Below are 13,159 nucleotides of genomic sequence, written 5' to 3' on the forward strand. Positions count from 1 at the left end.
AACACTTGACTCGGACGTTGGGTAATGGGTTATTTCCACCCCTGACATAGGTAATTGTCATCCTCACACACACACTTTTTCATCACTAATTGATTTACTTCAATGTTGGTGTTCAAAATGAAGCATGAATATGACGGGCAGGGTTTTCCCTTCACCTACAATATAAGGGATAAGGGGGCAATAAATAGCATCAAAACTGACTGAGTTTGGTTTTACGCCGCTTATTGCAATATTCCAGCAACATCACGGCGGGGGACACCAGAAATGGGCTTCACACATTGTGCCCATGTGGGGATTCGAACCCGGGTCTTCGGCGTGACGAGCCAACGCTTTAACCATTAGGCTACCCCACCGCCCAAATAGCATCTAAAAACATACTTAGAGTAACAGCTAATTTGAATACCAAGTGACATAATGAAATGGTGAAGTCTACAATACTGGAAGATTTGATAATTATATTAATTATAAATAAATGTCCTGAAATCGATAAAATCCACAGGATGAAGACAGATTTCTTCTGCCTCTGTTCTATACATTTGTGTATACAGGACACATATTTCTGTAACACAAAACATAGCAAGGTGTCCTTGTTATACCCTGATGTTAAAAGATCAAGGGGTCAGTAGGTTCGCATACGATAAGATCCCTCAAGGACCATTGCATCCTCCATAAAATCTAACAACGGATACACAACCTACCATCAACTACACCCCTAGTTATTATTTTGATGATGAACTTATTTGATCAAAGAGAATGCAACAAGAGTAAGCCTGACTGACTGAGTTTGGTTTTACGCCGCTTTTAGCAATATTCCAGCAACATCACGGCGGGGGACACCAGAAATGGGTTTCACACATTGTACCCATGTGGGGATTCGAACCCGGGTCTTCGGCGGACGAGCCAACGCTTTAACCACTAGCACAAGAGTAAGACTTCAGAAAAACGCCTTGAACTGTTTCACTATCTCAGAACTCTACTAACTCAAAATAAACGTACAAAGTACAAGGAATAAGTAGCACTCTGATCACAATAACCAGACACTTAACATCCTGACAAATCGTGACACACATCAAAATAAAAAAAGTTCAGGAAAAATTAGACAATGTGGGAGATACAATTACCCATGAAGCATCTGCATGTGATCAACAACCAGTAATGTATACTGCACAGGAAAGATGAGTATCTGTACCACCCAATCACACAGACACACAGATGCCTAATTTACCTGTCAACAAAAGGGTTCATCACTCAAATGAAACCTAATTGCCTGCCTTGGTTCTGAATCTAAAGGTTTTAATGGACCTACTGTGGTGTTAAACTGGTGTAACTGACATGGACAGTCGTGAAGGAATACATGTTAACACAACAGTAAGACAAACATTCCCAAATCATCAAAGCAAATTGCATACAAACACATTGTATTGTTGAAATGGCTGATAAAAATAACTCCTCTATGACTAAGCTGGATAATTCATCAGCAATTTAATCCATTTTATACCTTTCAACATATTTAAATACATCTCTAATTTTTTCAATGACTCAGCATTCAAAAATTCTTCCAGAGAAAACTACCTAATTATCTTAGATTCTTTTCAAAACCTGCAACCATACTAATGGGACCAAACGTGTTTAATGAGCATCAGCTGAACTACACATAGCTTTTCACATTATACTCATGGCCTTTTACCTAAGTTGACTAGACATTTACAAAAGTGAATATTACTAATCACAAAATCAACACAAGCAGGAATCAGATATCATTTGAATTGAACTTAGATAGCCTTTTAAAACTATTATCTCCAGTAAAGTTACCATTTTTTAAGAATCTACCGTATTCCACTTGCTTTTAATGTTTCACCTTTATCCCTGAACGACAAGAACATACTCCACAACCAACACAAGCATGAAAGACAAAAGAAGACTTTGTTTTATCTCCTAGCCTTTCTATCCCTACATTCTTGTTATAAGAAGTCCACCTGTCCAGGCTATTTCCAGCCTTATTTCCTGGCTCTTTAAAAGGCTAATTAGCATGCTTCTACCAGTTGTTCACATGTGGGACAAAAAACATTTGCTGACTTCCTGAGGATCCCAGCCTCTTCCTTGCTAGACATAATTAACAACACTCTTGAAAAGAAACGTACATATCAATTTTTTACAAACCTAATGAAAGTTTAATTGGAGACAGTCATCCATTATCTTCTCCAAGGGTGTCATAATACTACAGGCACTTTGTGAGTGGTAAGATAGGCCTAAACATAATCAATACCACCACTCTTCTCTTATAATAATACTTTAATGCAAATATCATATAACTAGATGGATGTTTTGTGGCTTTTGAGAACGTCATAATCAATAATATATGATTTTCAAAAAAAGGATCAGTCATACAAGTAATGCAAAAAGAAACTATTCTGCATTGCCTGGTTAGGTCAAAACCAATATTGTTTACAAGTTCTCAATAATTAATCAATCACCATTATGATGCAAATGAGTAAAGCTTGATGAATCATTGATCAAAACTAATAGTCACCATTGCATTACAAACAAATCATATGCAATGTAGTCTTAGGTTGTAACAAGATAAAGTTTAGAATCTTTCTACATCAGCTATCATGATTGATTTTGACAGATGATAGTTTCAGTTCTACCAACAGAAATCAATTGATAAATATTTAACATTACAAATGAGCCCATCCTTGTCCAGTCTTAAAAATCAAAACGGTTATTTACATCCTGGAAAATAACAAATAAATAATAATGACCGAATTATTAACAGAAGATTGGTGATGCATATGCTGCATCCAAAGCCTTTTGGGAAATGTATTTGAAACTGCACATGTTGTATCAATACGCTCTAACATTTCATATGAATTCAGAGACTAACATAACTTATGTGATCTCCAAACACTGAAAGCATCCTATTGAGCAGTCACTTTATGACCATATATTGTCATTGACGTATCTTTATTAAGTTTGACCATATTGTCATTAACTTCCAGATCACTAATTTTAACACCCTTTTTCATGAAGTATTCAAAACTACTGCAATAACACAATGACAGAAAATACAATGAAATTGAGTTAATGGACAAGTTTCATGAAAATGCAACTTTCTATCTTGATTTAGCGGTTGCATAGCCAAAACAGTACAGATAACTATTTTTGGGGGCATTATATCATTTCATATTTTGCACATTTACCGATAGTCAATATATGGTGTCATTGATGCCAATTGATAACCAAATGATGTTATCAGACCTTATTGGTCCAATTTCACATGGTGTAGTTACAGGCATGTGGTTCTTGTGCCTCTGTGCACAGCCACACTGTGATGAGGCCATAATTTCAAAAAAGTATACATTGTACAAACAGTGTTTCAATGTTCTGCACTTTTGCATAGTTTATTCAAATTGTATAACATTTTACTTGAGTCAATTGTCTTTCGAAAAGTATCTTATTTTGGCAAATCCAAAGCAAATATGCACAATATATACCAAGCCATGGTGAATGTCATCCAATGTGGTTGAAAAATAGTATCCAAATGTTATGCAAACATAAATGCACATCCAGTTTGGGAAATGATCTCTTCTGTGAAAGAATCCAATCACTGTGTGTGTGTGTGGGAAAGAAAAGAAGGAGAGAGAATTACTGTTAACTACATATTGAATACATACACAGAAAATACAATTTAAATACAGCATACCAGTTATTACAGGTATCGTTTTGTTTTTTCATCAAATCAGTAATGATCACTCTATAAAGTTGTTGATAACCCTATCAACTTGTTGCATTAGTTTCAGAATATGCAGACCCATGAAGGTATGGGTTAGAATATTGATCTTCAGTAACCCATGCTTGTCGTAAGAAGCGACTAACGGGATCGGTTCCCAATTGTGCAAATCAATGCTTATGCTGTTGATCACTGGATTGTCTGGTCCAGACTCAATTATTTACAGACCGCCGCCCTATAGCTGGAATATTGCTGAGTCACTCACTCACTCAGAATATGCATGGGAAGAGTATAGTAGGAAGAATTGGGGAAATAACAATAGATTTATTTCAGTGATTTGGTATATTCAATACAATTCATTACAGTTTCCGTTAAGTGTGACGCCATGAATGATGCAAACACATGCATAACTTACTTTAACAGTACTTCTCATTTCTGGCTATTTCCCATGACAATGAAAACAAAAAGATGGAGTGAATGAGTATGGTTTTACACTGCTGTTAGCAATGATCCAGCAATATCATGGCGGGGGACATCAGAAATAGGCTTCACACATTGTACCTATGTGGGGAATTGAACCTGAGTCATCGGCGTTATAAAACAAAAAGAAAATACCTTGCAGATTGTCAAAAAAATCTGATTACTAACATGTCAAATTTATGCATATACGATCCTTGAATCAAAAACGCCTCCTTCCTAATACCCTTGTATCCTGTCCATGAACACACCATTTGTGAAAGTCACTTACTGCTAGTGATCTCATATGTATGTCAGCATTGTTATACATATTTGGTATTTCACTGAGGTGAGGTTCATGCAAAATACACACGATCAATCTGTCCTGCATGCATCTTTCATAAATCCTACAGTTTTTCGTGCCAATAATTTCACTATGGATATCTTTTGCTCTGGGACTTGACAGGAGACAAGTTTAAATCAATGGGCACCAAATACGTCATAATCTAAGGGGGTAACTCAGGCCTGTTTTGCTCAGAAAACAAGGACCCCATAAAGGCATATTACCGTATTTCAACACTTATATTGAGCGTTCTACTTTCAAGGGCAGAGAAATGAAATTCTGTTTTGTTTGTACATTTCACCTTTAATACAGATTTTCTTGATTAGAATATGTACAGATTAATAAACCATGGATAGGGAATGATATCAACAAGAATTTATCAAGGAATTTTATCCAAATACATTCATGAAAGGTAACTGGGGAAAACACTTTCCAAAACTGTGCACATTTTTAAGGATCTCACTTTCCAAAATAAGTCCCTTCAAGGTGACAATATCTACCCATAGTCAAAGTAATGGAAGTGTTTACCCAGTAATACTAACATTTGATCCTGACTTGTGGTCTCTCTATTTACATATTATCACATATGCAGCATTAATATGCAGTCCCTGAGATACACTGTTACAGCATAACTCTAAATGTTTACCTATTGATTTCAAAATTAGCATCATAGCAAGGTCACCCTGACTTTGTATCTTAGTTTCAAATACTATATAAGCAAACCATGTTCAAGTATTTGTCAAAAACATTCGGAAAGCAAAATCTCTTGCTGAACAAAATCAAAATTTCAAGATGTACCAAAGTATGAAGCGTTACAATTTTACTCTGAATTATCACAACACTTCAATACTTGGTCTATGGTTTGACAAAGCAAAACTTCTCCCCATATTTATTTAACCCTTGTTTAAAGAAGTACAACTTATTTTTAAAAAAAGGATAAAAAACCTTGTTTGTTTCTATACAATCACTTCCAACCTTGAGGACCTCTAACATCTAACCAATGTTTTAGTTTTACGTCGCTTTTAGCAATATTCCAGTTATATCACGACAGGGGACACCAGAAATGGGTTTCACCCATTGTACCCATGTGGGGACTCGAACCTGGGTCTTTTGGCATGTCGAGCGAATGCTTTGACCACTGGGCTAACCACCCCCCCACACACACACACACCCACACCCCGGTGCACTAGAAGATGATAAGAATAATGTTTGAAACATGTTACCTCTGCTTGAAAATGCAGGACTATATCTATGTACATTGCTAAAATCCTTACTGCCTGAACTCTAAATTTCAAGAGGATTTATTGCATGCATTTATCTAGGATTCCACACTAAATGCCTGTGGTAGGCAAACAGGAGAATTTATTGTTGTTTTTCAAAACTGTGAGTCTCATAATTTAAGAGGCACTCTAACACTGAATTCAATGCAGTCATTTAAAATTAAGCTTCTTTGTCAACTGGTACCTGTTCTGTGTAAAATAGAGTTACCTCCAAAGAGTCATACCGTTATTTATGACAACAACATGAACTCGGAATTCTTAGATTCCAGTTTGGGAATTTGTATCTGCAGACGTGGGACCAAACATTGTCATTTGAGGAGGGCCAAATATATCTCTTGATTATTCCAATAATTCCAAGGAACGTAACTACAAGATCATAATTATAGTAACGAAACTTTGTACTAAGCAACTCTTGCTTGACAACGGTATAAGAACCTATACCAAACTGTCACATCATAACATAATAAAGAAGCTGTCAGCCATAAAGTATCATACCTTTCTTATTCATCAGCTTCTGGGCGGTGGGGTAGCCTAGTGGTTAAAGCGTTCGCTCGCCACGCCGAAGACCCGGGTTCGATTCCCCACATGGGTACAATGTGTAAAGCCCATTTCTGGTGTCCCCCGCCGTGATATTGCTGGAATATTGCTAAAAGCGGCGTAAAAGTAAACTCACTCACTCATCAGCTTCTAAAATGCCAAACATTTCACAAGAAGCTTTAAAGTCACAGTCCCCGTCATCCTCTGTATACTGAAACCATTTGAAGGTGTCCCAAGATTCAGTTGTTACAGAAGGGGACATTATAAAGAGACTACTGAATGTGACAGATTATTGTGGAAAATTGTCAATTGAGATGATTTCAAAAGAGCAGAAAAATCAAGAATAACACAGTTTCACCTCAGTGCATGACTGTGCACTCCCAATATATCAACAATCAACAATGTTTCTGTTCAAGACTGATGGGCTGATACTTACAAGAATTATTTTAACGGACTTATCAGTTTCATCAAACCTGATTCAACCCTGAATTTGGTAATAATATTGTTATAAACACTATGACACACCTATACCTTTATCATATACATATATATGTACATTCCGTGTTATAATCTGAGAGCAAAGTGAATGCATGCCATTTGTCACCAGCCCTCTTAAAGATCACTTATTCAAAATATCCACATTTCCACACGCTCAATCATTCCAACCAATTTTCATGCATCCAGTAGTACAGGTACATGTACCATATGATCATGATGACTGTGCTGCAACAAATGGACGAGTTTGATAAGATGGCATGGTATCCGTGTTTGAAAACATAAAATACTGCTAGGCTACAATACGACTCTTCAAGTTTTCATTTGATATACAGCAGCTTTAACTTAAATTCACAACAGGTCGGAATGACAAATATAAATATCGAAACTGCAGGAGGCCTGGCCTGGTGCAAGATTTACCCACCATGGGCCTACTTGTTTTCAGCAATGCTGGGAACCTATTCTGACCAAGAATTAGAGCTGTGACGATATATCGTAGTATCTATAATCGTGATGCTTTATCTGACGATAAATATATCGATACGTTTTTTTCAGATTGTGATATGCATTGTTGACCTTAAAATTGTTAATTTTCGTTAGATGGTGACGGTTATGTCAATATTTCTTGCTATTAAAATAAGATTTCTTTAAAGAAAATAACTGAAGAAAGCATATCGTGATATGCATCGAATCGAATCGTTCAAGATATCGCGATACCTATCATATCGTGACCTTTCTGTATCGTCACACCTCTACCAAGAATACACACCCTGGTATAAACCATGAAAGGAAACATATTGATTCATTGAACTTGAAAATATTTTTAGTGGAGGGGGACAATGGTTGTGTTAACAATTTCACAAGGTCTGCAACATCAATAAGGGTAAAAGCAAGGAATCACATTTCACCACACAAGATGAGGTACAATGCGTTGTGACAAATAGTACTGCAACTTGTGTATGCTAAGCACTTAAGGATTATACAATATATTATGCTAGGGGTATTCTTACCACTGATTAGAAACAAATAATTTGGTTTAGAGGTTCATAATTCATATGACTAGAGTGTATCATCAGTCATTTAGGTCATGACATTGAATCCCAGTTAGATTTACGCAGAAAATATACATGGAGAAACTGCAACATCTGAAAGCTATCCCTGAAAGGCAATATGGTTAAGTTGTTATTAAAAGCATTTCAATACCAAGATAAGTGAACACTTTAATGCATTTGTCCCTTATTACCTAGTATCATGTCACTTGTCATTGGATCCCATGAATGAGCTAATGCATGATCTCAAGTAGCACTTCCTGATTTTGCTTTTCAGTTTCCGACACACTGACCCAAGCCACATAAAACTGTACATATCCAGCTTCATATAGCAAGGCAGCAACACTGAAAGGTCACGCTAAGATTGTGCCCATAGCTGGGTCAGCCTCATGTTTGACAGGTCAGGTAGCAAGAAGCTTGACAGCATTCACTCTGTATACTGTATCTAAAATATATCATAACAATCGGTTTTTTGTATATGCACATAACTTATCTTTTTCAGAAATGTAGGAAACAGATAAATCAAATCAATGATTACAGCTGTCTTGCTAAAACATGAATCATTGTTGTCATGTATCATTCAGATTTGTGTATTGTGTTTGAGCACCTATTTTTTCACACCCCTTGAGCCATTTTTCCCCATATCATGGTCATTTAATCAAATATAAACAATTCCTAGAACGCATTTCTTCATTGACAAATATGCAGTAGAACCAAGTCATAGTTTTAATGACAGAAGGTACAACATTCCACTTTTATCTGAGGGATCAGAAGCATAAATTATCATAAATGCCTTATTTGAAGAGTCACGTGAAACTTACCAAACTCAACAAAATCTGATATATTTTTCTCTTTACGCAGAGTAGAGTTTGTGCACTCATCGTAGAGGGTGACAAGCACGTCAAGAAGGGTCTCGACGCTGACAGTATAGCCATCACTAGCTGAAGCGCCTTGCAGATACAGCTGTTCCAATGCTTTCAACCTCTCTTCCGCAGACATCGCTGGTCTTCGCACGAGATCGTGTAGACCTGCGTAATCCCCGGGCACGAGTTCTACACCTGTCTAGGGAGGCACATCATCTCCCAAAGTCGTCACTGACAGTTCCAAATAATGCAATACTTTACTGCAATAATCCAACTTTCCTTACTTTAGATCAACGAAGGCATCATTCCTATCGAGAGACTTGACACCTTGAAAAGATAGACCACTTCCTCTACAAAATACCATTGCTTTCTTCGTTTATAAGCGTCTCAGCGATGATCAAACCTGCTCATTTGAATTATCCGTTATTCTCCTTAATGCTTCCGCACATTGTGTGTCCCTCCTGGTTACAATTTTCGGCCAGGAAGCCTTTAATATTGTCTCTTGTCAGTGACTAAAATCTAAGAAACCATGCAAACATGGCTGACAAGGTGCCCCACTGAATCATGGGTACTGCTACGCAGAAGTTAGTATGACGTCATTTCTACATTATGTTAATATAAAGAGAGTGGTCTTCAGAGCGTACACTATTTTTCAATGGGAAAACGAAATTTAGGTCATCACACAATGTTTTCATCCGGATGTTTAAGATAATTACAGTAAAGCATGCTTTTGAGAACAGATTATGGGATGTACAGTGAAAGAAACCCCCAGTGATAACTCAACCCAGTTTCAAGCCACTGCCTGACTAATCCCGTCGCTGAGTTGAGTCACGCTGGTCGAGACGCATGTAGTAGAATCGGAAACTACCGAGCCCCCGTCGCAATCGCTGTACTACAAATGTACTTAGATTTATACTCAAACATTGGGTTTTATTTTGGAGAGGAAGAATAAACTTAAATTCAGGAAGTGGAGTTTAGTATCCAGTTTCCCAGGGGCAAATGCAGGTGGTACAAATACCGAGAATTCGAGGAATATTGATTTCTTGTGTGTGTGTGCGCGCTGTCAAACTCAGCTAAACCTGGAAACTTCCCAAGCCATTCATCTCCTAAAAGTGAATGAAATACAGAATACACGGGAGGTTTACAGACACCGTGTCAGTTGAATTACTCTCCTGTCGCTCGTTGAAATTTGCAATATCCATATGGTGGATTTACATACAACAGTCGATCTTTCTTCACAATACTATTTAAAAGTGGGTTTCACGAAGATGAAAAAAAAAGTACCACTACATATTCAATTTCATTACATGAAAAATACAAAACGCATTAGCTTTACTGACGCTTTTATATAAACGCTCGTGACAACTCCGGAGCTAGATATGTCCCATAAAGTAAGAGATTGTATTATGATATAATTATATCAAATTATAAGCACCCATGCATCTGTGTGTCATCGCGACCCAGACCGATGTACAACATGCAGTTTACCGTTGCCCATGTTATCAACCATTGGATTGTCCACTTTAGAGCCACAGAGAGACGGTCTCATAAATATTGTTACACCATTCCATGTCAGCCAATCACGACAGCGAGTTAAAGCGTACCTGATATAAATTATGTATAGATGTCTATGTACAGTGTATATAATCGGAGTGCTTATCCCGCATGGGATAAATTAAACTTTGACCACGGACTCTTGCGCGATATACACAAGGGGCTTATTGTAAACAAGTGAGTAGAGAATCAATTTGACATTAGTTAGGCGAGGTGTTGGTAGGGGGAAGGGGAGTTCGGGTTAAATTGTTAATTGCAACCTTGGGCGTGTAAAGTGGGTCATATATATATCAGACTGTATACATTTATTTTTTAAATATTCACCTCATGTGCGTACGAGGTGTTCACTTGTTCATAAGCTGCATATTTCCATCATACAGTTCTCTTTGGAAATGTCGGTGGCATGCTTGTTTTCGTGTATGCGTAGACGAGAAGAGTTCTGTGATTTTTTTTTAAAGGGGGGGGGGGGGATTCTTTGCTGGCTGGACCCGTGAAGGTCCGGGTTAGAATATTGATCTTCAGTAACCCATGCTTGTCGTAAGAGGCGACTAACGGGATCGGGTGGTCAGGCTCGCTGACTTGGTTGACACATGACATCGGTTCCCAATTGCGCAGATCGATGCTCATGCTGTTGATCACTGGATTGTCTGGTCCAGACTCGATTATTTACAGACCGCCGCCATATAGCTGGAATATTGCTGAGTGGGGCATAAAACTAAACTCACTCACTCACTTTACTGGCTGAACAGGCACATGGTCTAACATGGCATACTAGGAGCCTTATCAAACTCCCCAACTCCAGCCCCACCCCCCGTAATATCAGACCCCCCAAAAAAACTGCATGAAAAGTCCAAAAGACTGACTGACTGACTGAGTTTTGTTTTACGCCGCTTTTAGCAATATTCCAGCAACATCACGGCGGGGGACACCAGAAATGGGCTTCCCACATTTTACCCATGTGGGGATTCGAACCCGGGTCTTCGGCGTGACGAGCCAACGCTTTAACCATTAGGCTACCCCACCGCCCCAAAGTCCAAAAGAAATGATACATGTGATTCATATAGTCAAGAGACAAACATAGTGTGAGAGTGTCACGAATTGTGGAGTCTTGCGATTGAAATGAAAAGACAGTTGTGTAACTTATCATCAAAATAGCGAGAAGGTCAACTGAACTTTTGTCACATTCTGCAGTGTATATATGTCAGGGTAGAGACTGCGATCTGGTAGGATCGGAGATTCTACCAATATAGACATTGCGATCGGAGTCTCTTTCAGTAGAGATTGCGATTGGAGTCTCTACTGGTAGAATCTCCGATCCTACTAGTAGAGATTGCAATCGGAGTCTCTACTCTGATTATATAGAATAACCTATACAATCGCAATCTCTACCAGTAGAAGCTCAAATCTGATCCTACCAGTAGAGGTTGCAATCTAAGTGAATATTTAGAAAAACAAAATTTATTTTCGTATATTGTAGAATGACACCTTCCATTGAAAAGTGCACACTGTTTGTCCAACTTGATGTTTACAAACAAAATGAAAATAAAACATTGTTACTTTGTTTTCATTTATGATTGTTATTGTAAATAAATATAACTCTAACCCAAATATATATCTGGCCGGTCATTTCCCCACCTTCCTGTTTTTTGTTGTTATAGTACAGTTATGGGATTACGAAAAAGGCTCGATAAGTAAAGTAACTATTGTGATAAATGGTAGAAAAAACTAAAATATTCGACTATGTATGGGTTAATCAAGATGTAGGTTGTATTAACAGTTTTATTTCAAGTTTTAAGGAAAGATATATTGCTATTGATAACCAGTGTTTCTTTGAAAGTATATCAAGTTATTCCAAACTTCGGTTATAAATCTGTTAAAAGTGAAATTAAATGTGAGGATTATTTATTGCTAATTAGTGTACCAGTTTACCGTATTGCACTCTGTAAGCTCCGATGCTCTAATCATCAACTGCTAATCGAGGAAAGACGAAAGATCGGCCTAGCACGGAGCGAAAGATTATGCCCTTTTGCATTGTACCCATTATTGAGTCTGAATATCACTTCTGCTTAGAATGTAATTTTTATAATAATCTTCGTCAGGCCCTGCTCCCAAAGTATTATAACACTTCTCCATCTCTCCATAACTGTGAGAATTGTTGTCATCTTTGTTGTTTGCCACAGATCAATCAGAGTTTCTACGATTTGAATTGGAAATGGTACTGGTAGAATCTCCGATTGTACCAGTAGAGACTCCGATTGCAATCTCTACTGGTAGGATCGGAGATTCTACCAGTAGAGACTCCGATCGCAATCTCTACTGGTAGAATCTCCAATTCTACCAGATCGCAATCTCTACCCTGACATATACATGCATATAGAACATGCAGGTATCCCTGTATCCATGACGGAACTGCAATGATGTTTATTGGTACAGCTCACATGACGCTCTTGGGGATTCTGGGTAAGAATTGGTCCTCATCAACCCATGCTAATGGTTTAAAGAGACGACTTAAAGGATCGGGTGGTGGGATCACAGCCCGGCATCGAGGGACGTTGATAACATCATCACTGGATTGTGTGGTCTAAGTCACAGAGGGATACCGATGAATGCGGCTGTAAACATCACACAAACAAGAAATACTTCACATGCCATTTATTCGCTTGAATATTGCTAAAAGCAGCGTAAAACTCACTCACTCACTTTGGTATACATAAACTAGTGTTGTTTTTGACGTTTTATTAAATTGCAGTTCGTACTGACGAGTGAGTGAGTTTAGCTTTACGCCCTTTTAGCAGAAACATGTGGTTTCTGGTCAAAACATTGTGATTCTAACGTCAAAGTTAAAAACTGAA

General features: G+C 37.8%; 1 protein-coding gene across 1 annotated transcript in view; it reads right to left on the reverse strand.

Annotated features, from left to right (window-relative positions):
* The window catches only part of LOC124284433 (serine/threonine-protein kinase MRCK alpha-like), a 63,595-nt gene extending 54,286 nt beyond the window's left edge, over positions 1 to 9,309 (reverse strand). The window contains 1 exon segment of the mRNA XM_046720514.1: positions 8,712 to 9,309. Within this exon segment, the coding sequence (XP_046576470.1) occupies positions 8,712 to 8,889 (178 nt within the window). The 5' untranslated portion in view covers positions 8,890 to 9,309.
* Between the last annotated feature and the right edge of the window lie 3,850 nt (positions 9,310 to 13,159).

This window comes from Haliotis rubra, unplaced genomic scaffold (genome assembly GCF_003918875.1).
Source record: "Haliotis rubra isolate DU_JTF1 unplaced genomic scaffold, ASM391887v1 Scf337, whole genome shotgun sequence".
In the NCBI taxonomy this organism is placed as follows: Eukaryota; Metazoa; Mollusca; class Gastropoda; order Lepetellida; family Haliotidae; genus Haliotis; species Haliotis rubra.